Source organism: Hesperophylax consimilis, chromosome 17 (assembly GCF_061612785.1).
Source record: "Hesperophylax consimilis isolate HC1 chromosome 17, BYU_Hcon_1.0, whole genome shotgun sequence".
Lineage (NCBI taxonomy): Eukaryota > Metazoa > Arthropoda > Insecta > Trichoptera > Limnephilidae > Hesperophylax > Hesperophylax consimilis.
In genome coordinates, this window is record NC_142852.1 from 21,904,217 (window position 1) to 21,920,158 (window position 15,942).

Sequence of the window (15,942 nt, forward strand, 5' to 3'; positions counted from 1 at the left end):
ATCGTGGTCAAAAACAAATTTATGTGTTTTTTTAAAAAAAAATTTTAATTTTTTTTTTTATTATTATAAATTATGATGAGCCACAAAGTGAATGCTTTTTACAATTACGTAAATTATGAACATTTATAAAAGTGTCTTAACTAAATACTTAAACGAAATATTCGACCCCGAAAATAGAACCGATTTTTTTTGCCGAATTTGGACTTCGCAAATTTGTTCATAACGTGGCGAGTAATTTGCGCTCCCATGTAAAAATGTCTATTCATTCAAAAGCATATTTTACTTTTAAGAAGTAAATGGTGATATTATAATGCGAGATGCCTATTTACTGTCAGATTGATTTATTGACGAATCACAGTCAGCTTCACTCCCTTCGTTCTTCAACAGTTGATTTTACCCCTCGCCATTATCTTCTCGTCTATTAATTCCTATGTCTGTGTTTAACAAGTTTAAGTCAGTTTTACAACCAATACGCCAAACGTTCAATTGTTTTCTAACTGCCAGAAATACAATTTCTGTTTGAATTCAATTGAAGTTTGGTATTTTGAAAGCATGCACCCACAGTTTCCACAGGAAAATTTTCTGGGAAATGAGAAAAATAAGTCTCGTTTTATTTCCCTACTCAGAACCGTATTTGAACGACCACATATATTGACAATACAAGCTGAAGAGTATGATGACATTCTCACAGTAGTCACAGCAAACTCGATGTCTTCTCAACATGGTGCAGTTTTAATCATTGATCAGGATATCGACCTGCTATTTCTCACAGCAGCACCCTCAAATTTAAATAGTTGGAAAGATTGTATTATTTTACGTCTATATGGCTGCGATACAACAGGTGCTTCTTTCAATAAAAATGTATTATTCCTCTCAAGAACCACTCAGTGATTGATTCTATTGGTTAATTTTATACAAATTTCATTATTTATTTATTTTGTAAGAAACAAACAGCTTTTTACATAATATACAATGATACATATAAATATACAAGTTGACTGAAGTCAAGCCACAGAAATTTCTTATGCTAAAGTTCATTGGAAATGAAGTTTTAATATCTTAAAATTAATTTGATGTTAAAGGAAGGGGAGAGGAAGAGGAAAATACGAAGATGATAGGAGATGCTCCCGATACATTCCATACTCTCATATTAATAATCGATCGTACGCATTACTTAATATCAATATTTCTTTAGGTTGTTACCAAAAATGTCAATGCTGTAAAATTTTGTGTTTTATTGTGCACATGTACGAGGAATTGGGGAATTTTTTCGAATGTTTGTTCTACACGAGGGTAAATAAAATAAATCAGATTTTCGGGTTGATCTAGACGGAATATGAAGATTTATTAAATTGGTAAGTTCTGGTGAGTCCAGACCATTATTTAGGATTTTAAACAATAAGATTTGATAAAAAATTAGACGTCGTGTTTGAAAATTATGATGAACCATTATGTTTCCTTGCTACACATATAATTACATTTAGGGCACGATAATGCCTTCTCTCTAGCGTGGGTTCTAATATGCGAAGCCAGTCCGCATTTACTACTGCTCTTAAAAGTGCATTCCAAACACAAGAATGGTTTTCCTCCAGCATGGGTGCTAGTATGAATGACTAAATACCTTTTTTGTAGACACTTATAAGTGGATTCCGAGCATGATAACGATTTCTCTCGAGTGTGGGATATATTATGAAGAACCATTCTGCTTTTCTCCCTACACATGTAATTACATTTAGGGCACGAGAGTGGTTTCTCTCCAGTCAGTCTGCTTTTATCACTGCACTTGTATGTGCATTCCAAGCACGAGAATGGTTTCTCTTCAGTGTGCATTTTATTATGAATAACCATTCTGCTTTTCTCGCGACATATGTAATTACATTTTGAGTACGAGAATGGTTTTTCTCCAGTGTGAGTTCTAATATGCGACACCAGTCCGCTGTTTCCGGACGTATTTCAGAATTTGTTTATTTATTTATCTCACGCCTACTAAGGCTTTTCATACATATATATATAAAAAATATTTACGAAAATATACACGAAAATAGTTCAGGAAATGACTATTTAAAACAATTGCAGAAAAATAAATATAAAGTAAAAATATCACTGAACTTGATCCACACAGTATGTAGGCACAAAACATACAAAATCCAAAATATTTTTTTCTGTTTCAGTTGACAAAATTATTATGTGTTAGTCAAATTGATTACCTTTATTAAAATATTCCACTACTTGATGAAAAAAACTTCAATAGGGTATGCTTATATATTGTAATTGATGTACTAAATATATCAACAACATCGTAGTAAGTATTTGTTTCCTAGCTGTTGAATCCATCGCATGGGAGTGTGATATTGGGACGTTGATATAGAATTGCTACAATAATATGGTAGGTACTGTCTTGTAACTGACCTGCTTGGAGTATGAAAAGAGATTACATATAATAAATCAGGGGTATCAAACATTGAATTAATGATTATACAACCAGGTTAAATCGGAAATAATTCTATTAAATTAATTCGATAATTTTATTAAATTTAATGAACAAAGTACGTTATCGTAATTTAGGTTTTCTTTAGGAATGCCCATTTTAAAATTTACATATCTTAAAAATTTATTTTGGATTCCTTCAATCGCATGTGAATGAACCTCATAATTTGGGTACCAAACCGTGGAATTGTATTCTACGTGACTCCTTACTATGACATATTTTTCTTTAGGAATGTCCATTTTAAAATTTACATATCTTAAAAATTTATTTTGGATTCCTTCAATCGCATGTGAATGAACCTCATAATTTGGGTACCAAACCGTGGAATTGTATTCTACATGACTCCTTACTATGACATATTTCATGTTTTTACAGTATTGTCATTATTGAAATCACTAGATACCTTGGTAAAAATTAAATGATATTAGGCTAGGAAACAGATTAAAGACTCTTTCAGATTTTATTATTATAAGTATAATGGACTTATACGTATAACTTTTTTGAACGCAAACAAAGAAAATAAACAAGATTCCATTCAATATACCTGCGCGTTCAACACGTTCTTGTGCCCTGTTCAGGGTTGATCAAAGCAAAACGAACTCTAAGCAGAATTCTTGCCTTAATTAATTCTGCAATAATTACAATAGCGTATTATCTAAGGTTGATATTTTCAGTTGCGAACTTGCCAAATACAAGAGGTCCAAAAATGAATATTTCTCTGATGGTTTGTGAATAATGTTTATGTCTCTATTGTTTATATCTCTATTATGATTTGATTTATATATACAATCTCTCTCCATGGCTATAAATGTATTGTTTTGTAAATATTTCGTTTTATATATTTATATATTTTTTCGCCAATCTAAAAAGAGTTTTTGAATTCAATGACTTTGGAGTTATCTTTGACTCCAAATTACGCTTCTTGAATCACATGAATAGCATTACCAGTAAGAGATTACAAATGCTTGGATTTATTCTCAGAATCGCTAAAGACTTTAATAACATAAAAACTATAAAATGACTACACACGTCTCTGGTTAGAAGTCAGGTTGAATACAATGCAACCATTTGGTGTCCTCATTTCAACTCTCATTGTTTACAAATGGAAAAAATTCAAAATAAATTTTTACGTTTTATTAATTTCAAAATTTGTATTCCTATTATTGAAATTAATTATGTCAATTTACGCAGTAAACTTAACTTATCGAAATTATCTGAAACGCGAAAAATATTTGATCTCCTTTTATTACATTAAATTGTTCATTCAAGGTTAGACTGCCCTGACACTATAAACTTGCTATCTTTACATATACCTCCAAAATATACTAGACGGAATATTTTATTCTACAACAATAACTTCGCTACGAATTCTGTGTTAGAAAGAATACATAGGTTGGGCAATGAACTAAGTGATGTCGATGACATATTTAATTTAAACTTCAATACATTTAAAGCCAAATTAGTCCACCACTTTTTAAATGTAAATAATGTATTAGAAATCATTATATTTTATTTCGATTATCTATTGTTTGTTTTATACTGTTAAAAATGAAATTTGTAATTGTTATGTAGGTACTTAAAAGCCCAATAGGGCGTCAATAAATAAATATAATCCTTTTTTTGTATAATTTTTTAAATTAATATTCCTTTCTCACAACTTAAAATAACTTATTCCATATTATGCTGTCTCAGTTAAAGTCACAAGGAGGAAATCCATAATTGGTTTTATTTCGGCTATATAATACTTATGTACAAACTGATTAAATGAAAACTGTCGATTTCCTAAAAATGAATAAATAATGTTTTAAAGTCGCCACCGAGGGTTTTTATCCTGTAAACTGTAATTACAACTTTTCACGAATATAAAAAAACATATTTACACGAAGCCATTATAATTTTTTTTTTTCATTTAATATTTTGAAACCTTGAGACTTTTTTTACAAATGCTACGTTTTTCCCAATGTTTTTGGCTTGTGCTCTGGGCTTCTTCTTACCCTCTCTTCATGATTTCTAAATTATGTGTAAGATTTGAGTTGAGCTCATACTTGGAAGAGATGAGACGCTGAATTGAGGGGAGGGAATTGTAGATAAAGCTTGATAGAAGAGAGGATATTTGATTAAAGAGGGACAGCCAAAAAATATGAGATCTAAAGTTCCCGTTTCTAGACCACAGAATGTAAAATCTGAGGAGGCAAGCACGTGAATTTTAAATAGGTGAGAAGGAACGGAACAATGTCCAATCCTCATTCGAATAAATGTTTTTTAATGAAATCTGAAAGCGCGGTATTATCTCTTTCTGCTGTTTGAATCATATACAAATACAAAACGAGACAGCACAACTTTTATAAGACAGTGTCAGCCTAAATATATGAATATCTCCTAAAATTGCCAAAGGGTCAAGATAAGTCAACATTTTTGGAGTTTGAATCATCAGGATCTGAGATTACAACTGGTGTAATGTTTTCATAAAATAAAGTAATTTCCGAATTATCCACTGAAGATGTCGATGGCTTGTCATTATAAATGTCTTCTATTACTTGTGCAACACGTCGCTTAAACACTCGCATCTGACCATCGGACATTGGCTCAAGATCTGGTAATAAACTTAATAAAAACATTTTTTTCGGATTTTGTTCAAGATTAGTATTACATTCCTTCCTGGCTTGTTTTGCCTTAAAATAAAGGATATCGTCATCAATATTTGAGTTTCGTTTACGGCATTTTTTCTTAGATGGACATGTTGATGACCAATACTGTTTAGACGGTTGCATCGGTATAGCTTGCGTTTGTGCATCTTTCTGAAGGGGATGCAGTATTGATTTAGAATCCACCGACTGAAACTGTGATCCAATTGATTGTTGACGACCAAATGACAAAGCATTGTCTTCTTCATCGCTGTTTTCATCAATGATACAGTCATCACGTTGGTTTTTTGGAATTGGCAAATTCCCAGAAACTGAATTTGACAATTTAATAAACGGTAGTGTGAATTGCATTACATCATTTAAATAATAAGGTTTTCTTTTCTTTGCTGCAGATCCACCTTTTGCGGGTTTTAGATTTCGGACAAAAACATTTCGAATATTTCTCCACTTTTCTTTACATTCAGCTCCTGAAAAGATAACAAGAGTATCAATTTAATCATTTGTTCTAGGTACTACGAAGGATCAACATTTAAAAGACTGGCTTTGTTTCGCGAGAGGAGACTGCACGATATCAAAAATCATTGCAGAAACTGCGGTTATTACGGGATGTGTTGAGTGAAATGATTGGAAAAAAATTATATCGCTTTTACCGGCTTTGGAATTCACCTAATTATTTGGGGTCATTGGGTGGCAAACCCATAACAGTAGAAAAGTTTCCTAAACACCGGCTCAAGCAACTTCAATTATGAATCTTTTAAGGCTATTCGTACACGGATATACTTATAAGCGACTCGAGTTTTGTGCATGTAGCATGCGCGCAGCTCTACTCCACAATATCCACCATACTATGTGGCTGGTATTCATACACGACGCAACGCGTCGACTACGAGTATGACGTCAGTTGCACGCTACTGTCAGTATTGGTAGCACGCTACGAGAGTTGCATTCGATCTGCTACTTGTTTGACAGAAATGACTTCCGAATATGATTTGAATGTTAAATTTGTTCTGGGGATGGGATACTATTTAAGTTTATATAACTACCATTTTCTGGAAGTCCTTAGGAAGGATTTAACGGAGAAGGCGTGTGTAAAGGTTGGAAAGATGTCAATTTTACATCATTTTCATGAATACCCCACAATAAACATTTATTTATTGTATGGGTGCATTGTAAATCTTCTTATAACTATACTATTGTGGAAATTCTAACTATACAATTGTAAATGTTCTCCAAAATGCCCTGGAAAGAATTTCAGACTTGTGATGTCCCGAAAGAAACCATTCATCTGTTCTGAATGCAATTACTAATGTTATCCAAATTGACCCTGGTAATAATAATAATACTTGGATGACTTGTATAGCGCCGTTTTTGTGCAAAAACACCTCAAGGGCGCTGTGTATTACATTTTTGCGATTCTTTCAAGGATAAAGAAACCATCCTGTAACTTTGAATGCAATCAACAATGTTCTTGTCAAATTTGTTTTGACAGCATCGCCATTCCATTGTAAGAATATTATGTACTAAATACACAATTTGGCTGTCCTGAAACGGGAATCCTTCCCAGTTGGACAGACAAAGGTTCATTTTGTTTTGTATTGTTTGTAATTTATGTATTTAGAAAATAAATAAATAATAATAAAAAATATACTGTTTTTTATGCTTGTAAATAAAGATGAACAATATTTATGTATTTATTTACTAACGGATCAAGTGCAATTATCACACTTCGTATTGCACGAAGTAAATAGAAGGAGAAATGTTACAATAAAAGATGCTACGACAAAAATAGCACAGAACAACAATGGAGACAATGTCAAGTCAAGACAGGAACAAGGTTTTGATGGAGTTCCGACTTCTGCCATATTCAATACAAAATATTACATGCGTAATGACTGCCAAAAATCTTTTAGGCTTCCACCAAAAAATTCAATTAGAATAAACAGCATTCGAGGTAGTTACAGCAAAATCATCAAAACTTTGAAATGAAATACAACTATCTATTTGATTAACGACATAGAGCTACTTGAATCATTGCAGAGAATGGTTGCTAACTGCACAGTCAATCGCACAACATCATAGTTGATAGAATTTGCAATGAAAAAGATACCTACTTGTAGGTATTTGTGATTACATTAGTTAATTTTAATTTTGATTATTTTATTTTAATTTAATTTCAATTTCAGAAAAATCACTAAATAGTATAAAATACAGTCGCCATCCGCGTCTGTATGTTAGTGCGCGTAGTTCTTCTAAGCTAGGTAACGGATTTTGATAGGGTTTTCACCATCATTTAGAGAATTTCTTCCGAAAGGTTTACATATACAACACATGCATGTTATATTTATGGAAAGTAGAGAAAAGTCGATGTTTATTAATGCCGGATACACTTCAGCTAGTTACATATATATAAATTACCTAGCTGCATTCCGGGAGGACTCCGTAATGTATAGCTGAGCAGTAACCCTTTTGCAAATAGATCAATGTAATAGTAAAAAATAAGATATAAAAACGTATATAATCAAACAAATGTTTTTTTTTATTACTATATACTCTTTCATCTCAAAAAAATCTGACGTGTGACAGTTTAGTATCCAAAGCACTACAATTGACGTATTGCTTATGGCCACTTTAGGATTACTACCGCGCGTCTATATAAATTGTAACGTAGTTGTAAAGAAGTATACAATAAGTACCTGTCAAATTGACTTTTTTTCCAACTTCCATCCATGCCTTATCCACTAAATCTTTTCTTACGTATTCCGGCAAAGAATAGTTATATAAACACGGATTTTTTTCCACCTCCAAAACAAATTTAACATTCAAATCATGTTCAGACGCCATTTTTGTCAAACGAGTAGTAGATGAGAATGCAACTAGCGCGCTACCAAAACTGTCAGTAGCATGCATAGATATATCACTCGCGTAGCGTGCAACTGACGTTAAACCCGTAGTCGACGCATCGCGTCGCGTTGTTTACGAACACTTAACTAGCAAAACAAATATGCTGCTGTGTTATTTTACAATAAATTCATTTGATATAATAATACTATTTTTTATGCTTGGTGACCAGATTCGAATAGCCAAGTACTTCCTATTTCCATCCCTTCCAACTAACTTCAGCCTCAATGACTCCTGACGGTTGGGAGTAGTTGAGACATTTGTGTGGTACTCACGTATTATATTTTTTTATCATTCTACGTTAACAATATATACAGTTCCAGTGACAGCGAAGTCACAGGGACAAAGTAACCTGCATAGGAATATCGACCATCTCTATGACAAACTGTCAAAATATATCTATGGTCAAGAATGTCAAAGCCGATGTTGTTGTAAAAGTGATCTAAGATTATTTAAAACCATTTAAAACTAATTTATCTCACATTTTAAAATTTATTTGATACTGTTTTCGCTCTCTGCGAGGTAAACAATTGATTAGTGAAAAGTGAGAGACAAAAAGGTTACCTCCGAAAATGTTAGATTTTCGAATATGTGATTGTTGTTTGTCTACTGAAGACAAAGAATTGTCTACTGGAGACAGTTATGCCAAAATTCTTGACATAATTACAAAGAATGAGGTAATTTTTAAATTTTCTTAAAATAAAAACAATTCCTGGGTTACAATTAACTCCATTGCTCCTGCTAACATCATTGTAGTCTGAAAATGTTTCTTGTGCAATGACGGAGGACTGCGCCAGCAGAGGATTGTGTTCGTACACGCTAATCTCAGAAACCGCTCAACCTATTACAATGAAATTTTGTGAATGTGTATGGCTGATTCCTGCTTGAAATATACATAGTTTTGGACCCAATAGGTGGTGCTGTTGTCGAGATTAAAAAAAATTTGTTTTTTAAATGAAATTTTTTTTCAGATCTCATCCAAAAATACATACAATCACAAATTTTAACTTCCCTACATAGAAGGGCGGTCTGTGGCAGGACAACGTCTTATATTATAGAATGCTTTCCTAATAGTTGAGTGAAATTCTAACTGGTTTTTAATCTTAACACATTGTAGTCGGGCGCTTCAAATAATAGACTCTATCATAGGCTATGAATAGCCTATAGCGGATGTTTTTCACGAATAGCGCAAAAATATATCGCTTCAGCTAAATCTTCACCAGAATGGGCAGACAAATTATCGGCGAATATTTCCTCATGACTTTCGTTATTATCTGAAGACATTTTTGAAGGGTAAACGAAAATATCAATTAAATAAATTCCACTAAAAAAACACGTCTGTTTTGTAACTCTGTATATCATAACTAAAGCACGTGTATATTAGCGCCACTAATAACGAGTGCCGGGAAAAGTCATTCAGGAAATGATTATTGTAATAACATCCTCGGGATTATCTCATAAAAGTAAAGGTCCAATGAATTTATAACACGTCATAAGAATATAATAGGAACTCATATTCCCAGTACAACTAACAAACAATCTTTGAAATTAAGTTTTTAGATTCTCACGGCCAAAAGCATTTTTATTGTTTGTTTTTGGGGTGTTATGCCGTGTTGCGCTAACTCCTTCATTAGCTGACGTTTCGGACAGCGTTGCAGTGTCCATCATCAGGGCAGATCCGGCAGATCAGGGCACATCTTCGGATCTACCGGATCTGCCCTGATGATGGACACTGCAACGCTGTCCGAAACGTCGGCTAATGAAGGAGTTAGCGCAACACGGCATAACACCCCAAAAACAAACAATAAAAATCTTTGAAATTTAACACGATAAAATTGCCTAATTATTGCAAGAGTATGTGTGTACATAAGAGAAACAACGGCTTATCTTTTTTTGTTATATGTGTGTGTAGTTTGTAATGTCTTCAAGCGTTTAGATTAAATAGTCACGGGAATTAATAATAATAATTTTCCTTCCTCGCCTTTGAAGTGGAGCCGGCGTAAAGAGTATTTTTACCCGTCCCGCCGATAAGCACCAGTCGGCCGCGCGGGTAAAAATACCATTCCCGCTCATAGTGTGTTAATATCATAGACATATGAATATTAGTAGACCTGCCCTAAGTGATTAAAAGCGTATTATCCCCACTCCCCATACCGGTTCCATTGGAGCCGGCTGTGCTCGCGTATGGCCTCAAGTGAAATTTGAAAACGTGACGTCATCATTCTTGTGCGAACTATGGTCGAGGCATCATCGGTTCATTTTACGAAATAACACGGCAAAATGTTGACTTGTGATATGAAAACTTGTAAAAATAGATGTGAAAAAGAGAATAAACCCAATTGTCGTATTACATTCCATATATAAGCATTATTTTACTTTATTTTAAGCATATTCACATCGTATAATATGAATCAGTTGTTACTATCACATCGAGAAACGTTTGGACGCGAAACACAAAGCTGGTTGGTTGCTGGGAAGTAAATTATGAACATTTATAAAAGTGTCTTAAGTAAATACTTAAACGAAATATTCGACTCTGAAAATAGAACCGAATTTTTTTGCCGAATTTGGACTTCGCAAATTTGTTCATAACGTGGCGAGTAATTTGCGCTCCCATGTAAAAATGTCTATTCATTCAAAAGCAGATTTTACTTTTAAGAAGTAAATGGTGATATTATAATGCGAGATGACTATTTACTGTCAGATTGATTTATTGACGAATCACAGTCAGCTTCACCCCCTTCGTTCTTCAACAGTTGATTTTACCCCTCGCCATTATCTTCTCGTCTATTAATTCCTATGTCTGTGGTTAATATATAAAAATTCAGCCTGTGTATGTTTGTGCTCCCAAAACTCGAACAGTAGTCGACCAATATCGCTGAAAATTTCAAAGTTTGTTCTTATTAGTGCCAGGAGTGTTTAGAGATATTTGAATGGTAAAAAAGTCGGGGACACAATATCTCTGCACCGTAATGAGATAAGGAGTCTAATTACAGTCGATGTAATGTAGTTTTTTAACAGTAACATTGTGGTATACAGTAGTGAATGGTGGAATAAGTCGGAGGCTCCTGAGCATTAGCAGTAGTGAAGCATTGCGGAGTATCCACTAGTATAATATATGAGTCGTGTAATTTCTACACCCGCTATATCAACTTTCATTGATTTGGAGAAAACCGCAAAAAACTGTCACATCTCTAGCGTACATAAGTAATTGCATTACAATTTTTTATATAATGAATTGGAGTAATAAAATTTTGAAAGGCATTTATTTTTCTATATATGTCTAGCAATAATTAAGTAATTTCGATAAATAAAATGGATTAAGCGGATTTTGATACTCACTTCGTGATATAGAGGCTTTTAAAAGTCAACTGAGCCGACATGGCGGGTTTAGAAACACACGCGTAGATGATTTTGACACACGAGCGTGGCGTCAGGGCGGCGGCCATATTGTATTTTGGCAAAATAACTGCTTGTGATTGGTTGAATCCGATAAAGCGCGTTTTGATAGTAACTTTCTGTATGATATAGCGGATTTGGTTTCTCACTCGCAGTTTTAACATGGTTTTTGGTCGTGATAAGGAGGGTTTTGAAACTCAATTTTAGGCTCCTCTTGTTGCTCGCAAAAATGTGAACAAGATGTCATACTCAGATCATTTTGTCAAAAAATCGGATATAGCGGGTATAGAAATTATAGGATTCATATCTTATTTTAAATGAGTAAATTGTGAATTAATAAAATAAAGCGTTGGGATTTGAACCCGCGAACTCTGGCTTACTAGTCGAGAGCCTTCCCGGCACTGGGAGGAATGGGAAAGGACACCCGGAACGAGCAATCCAAAGTACTCGTAAACGTACCAGACGCAAGGCGAATCAGACAACTACTCGATATGGACAGAAACTCACCGAGAGAACTGGTAGGACTACTAACGGACACTGCCATCTCAGGAGACACATGCAGATATTGGGAGTGGAAAACATCAATAGTTGCAGGAAATGTGAAGAGGATGAAGAGACTCTAATGCACCTTTGGTGCCAATGTCCTGCCCTGTTGGGAACTAGGCGCAGATACCTGGGAAGACACACTGTAGAACCAGAAGACATAGCCACATATCCAATGACAACCCTGGGGAACTTTATTAAAGGGACCGGGTTACTGTTAAAGGATTGAGGTAAAATAAATGGGCCTTTTGGCCTAAGTGCTCACGGGAACCTTACGTCAACCGTTTCCTATATTGAAAAAAATAAAGAATAATAACCCAACTTTATTTAACCCAGTTTTAATCTGTACAGAACTTGAAAACGAACAATGTAATTAGATGAAAGTTCAAATTCTGTGAAAAAACTGGTCCTTATTCCTTGCATAGATCTAAAACTGTCGAACGAAAGACACGGTAAGTGTCATACTTTTTTGTGCTATCTCTAACCGAATGAGTACCGAAAAACAGTGTTGCCAAGTTAGCATATTATATGCTAAATTTGGCATAATTACTCCATGTTTAGCATAACTATTATGCTTTTATCATATAGCATATTTATTTGGCTTATTTTTACAGAAACATGAAAATAATAAAAACCAATTTTTTAACTAACAAAAATGATATCGATTGAAAAACTGGTGTCTCAATGGAGAAACATAGTTCACATTAAATGGGAATCCTTGACTTCCACTGTAGAGTTTTGGAATGAAGTCATGCAATATAAAGATGCAGCTAATAATAACCCCTTCGGTGATTTATGTCAGTTTGCAATGTCTATTTTAACATTGCCGCATTCAAATGCGGATATTGAACGTGTATTTAGCCAAATGAGTCTGGTCAAAACAAAACTCCGAAATCGTTTGGCGGTGAGAACCCTGAATGCCATTTTGTACGTGAGATTTGGCCTAAAGAGAGCAGGAAAGTGCTGTTATTCTTACACTGTTCCTGACGAAGTACTACGCTGCAAGAAAGTTATGACTCCGTCTCTCAGCCTTCCACATCAGCTGCTGTTAATGAATAGAAGATGAAGATATTGATATTTTATTTCACTGATTTTATTTCTAAATTAAATTTATGTTAGCTTTTTTTGGCATTTTTTAAAGTAATTTAGCATTTTTCTGGTATATTTTTCCCATCACTCTATTTCTCAACAAATACTAAGTTAAATTTATGTTGGCTTTTTTTTTTGGCATTTCTTAAAAGAATTTAGCATATTTCTGGCATATTTTTCCCATCACTCTAGCATATTTTGAAGTAGTTGAGTTGGCAACGCTGCCGAAAAACCTTCGATTACGATGAAAATGTATTTCTTTAACACGACAAATACTCGTAAAAGCCAAGGAATTACTTTTCATTCGTAAAAACACACAAATTACCTAATATTATAATTATTAATTTATTTCGATTGTTTCCTGAAGATTTTTAATGCCATTAGAGAAAATATGATATCAAACTTAAGTACAAAATGGACAACCTGCTTGCGATAGATCGTCTCATACAGCATTACTTATTTGTCTTAGTGTAAGCGAGTAAGAGTATCTTGTCATTTCGATCACTCCTGTCATGTAGAATGTAGTATTCGATGCAACTTTTAAATACGAAAACGCTGCCTGATCATATATCTATTTCGTTCATATATTCATATTCTTTAGATGTCTATCTTTGTCATGCATGAATAATATTTAAATAATAATTTAATGTTTCTTACTTGCTAAATTCTCCTTTAATTTTGTGAATAATCTAGATATATTGTTATGTCATTTGAACACTGTCTCAATTATACTCTTCTATTCAGACCCTTGACGAGAACCGATTCTTAGTATTTGATTGACTCGATCATGCCATATTGCCGTGAAGTCTTCTCCTTCTTTTACCATTCAATTTTGCATCATTATTGTCCTTATCTACGCATAAATTAGTTAGTTTCGATTATGTTAAATTATTTTTGTTCAATTTTCTGTTTTGTCTTCATAAATGTGTTTAAATCATATACATCCAAATTGATAGAACAATAGGGGAACAAACCAAGTGCGCGGAAGCGACTGTAATTCGTCAATAAATGAATCTGACAGAATACAGGCAACTCGCTTTGTAATATCAACATTTAATCTGTGAAAATTAAATGTGCTTATGTCATTTTTACAATGTAACACAAATTGCGGGCTGCGTAAAGCGCTTTAAAAAAATCCCAGGATTGTTTCCAAAATTTAATATAAACAATGTGTTATAATTTACCCACCTCACTCATTTTTAGCGTCGCAATCCGATTTGTAGGCAGTTCAGTTAAAAACGAATTTTCAGGTCCTGCGCAGAAAAGTCCCACAGTGGACTAACTACTCTGCAAACCGTTGCCTTACTTCAGCAAACTTTACTTTTCTGCGCAGGATCTGGTTATTTTAATATGCAATCTCTTCGGTGGTCAAAGTATTAAATGTCGTAGTTTTGTCAAAGCATTCTTGAATCCTACTGGTCCAAAAACATGGTCATGTGATTTGCTTGTAGCTGGTCGAAATGATATTCAGATTTCACGTTAGGACAAGTCCATCAATTTAAATATAGTGTTTTATTGCTGGAGGTAGACATTCTTAAAGTTTCTGTGTCTGTTGTTCCGATATCTAACTTGCGACTGATTTCAGATGGACATGTCAGGACTGTTGCTATGCTACAGATGCCGCCGTACAATAAGTCAAATATCCCAGTTCAGAGCCATGTGTTTACAAGCACAGAAGGTTTTGGAGGAGGGTTCCACTTTGCGTTCAGATAATCAGGTATTTTTGGCATCAATATGTACATCTGAGGGTGGGATTTGGTCTTCAATCTTCTCAACATGCCTTCCGTTGATATGCTTGGTGTAATACTAAGTGACCAGCTCAGGCAAGGGAGCTCCATCGGAGTCAGCATCAAGTTAGTCTCTTGGAAGCTGGGCGTACCATACAGGGACACAGATACTGCAGATAGTATATAACTGTTGACCCTGTACAAACCCCAATTGCACCCATTTGGTATCCACGTCTGTTATGGAGCCCTCATTAATATTATCGTGCAAAAATGGGCGGTCGGTTTTCATAGATTTATAACAAAAGGATTGTAATCTTTACAGCGCAAGAGTCAGGTGTGAATGCTGTCTTTGTTATACTGGTATTTCAATTGAAGAGGCACCGTTGCATTGTCTGGAAACATGCCGATTTGCCAGCTTCTGTGTTTCCTCCTTCCTGTGGATAGGGATGTTGGGTGGATGGTCTTTTTGAGGAGAGGAAGAAGTGAACTTGGCTCTTGAAGATACCCACATTGTAGGAGAGAGGAAACACAGAGGCTGGCAGATATTCCACAACCGAGCTGTTAAACTCAAGAACTCGTGACAAATGCCAACCACAGATAAACTGTGCACCGGTGCGGAGGAGATTAATGAAACTAGTTTTTTGGTGCATCTTACATTGAAATACCGGCAGAATAAAGACAGCATTCCCATCTCACGCCTATGCTATAAATAATGCGTTCCGTTAACTGACACAATCACCAGGAACAAGATTACATGGAGATGAATGATGGACTCGCCGAATGTTACAGCGGTGCTGCCAAGGTCTGTTATCTATGTGAGGATAATTGTGTCACCACCAAGGATTGTTGCTGCAGAGTCTCCATCCTCTATCTTCGTCGAACGTCACAGTGGTGCTGCCAAAGTCTGGTATCCGTGAGAGGATATTGTGTCAGCGCTTTATAAGCAGCAGACACATACCTGGACGGATGACGAACCTCGTGCTGGCACTTTTGGTGGATGCGGTGGACTCAGCTGCAGCAGCTGGTCCAGTTTCTTCACCACCTAAGATTCTTGCTGCAGAGTCTCCATCTTCTATCTTCGTCGAACGTCACAGCGGTGCTGCCAAGGTCTGTTATCTATGTGAGGATAATTGTGTCACCACCAAGGATTGTT

The 15,942-nt window shown here is 34.8% G+C and overlaps 1 protein-coding gene across 1 annotated transcript; it reads right to left on the bottom strand.

Annotated features, from left to right (window-relative positions):
• Nucleotides 1–4,884: 4,884 nt before the first annotated feature.
• On the bottom strand, nucleotides 4,885–8,009 carry LOC149416229 (uncharacterized). Its single transcript, XM_089641918.1, has 2 exons — nucleotides 7,827–8,009; nucleotides 4,885–5,600 (listed from the first exon to the last, which is right to left on the bottom strand). Exons 1-2 carry the CDS (start codon nucleotides 7,972–7,974, stop codon nucleotides 4,885–4,887), a joined length of 864 nt encoding a protein of 287 aa, XP_089498044.1. The 5' UTR covers nucleotides 7,975–8,009.
• Between the last annotated feature and the right edge of the window lie 7,933 nt (nucleotides 8,010–15,942).

Coding starts and splice junctions, on each gene's coding strand:
- LOC149416229 (XM_089641918.1), bottom strand. CDS start 7,974: ATGGCGTCTGAACATGATTTGAATGTTAAATTTGTTTTGGAGGTGGAA. Junction 5,601..7,826: donor AAAAAAAGTCAATTTGACAG/GTACTTATTGTA, acceptor TTATCTTTTCAG/GAGCTGAATGTAAAGAAAAG.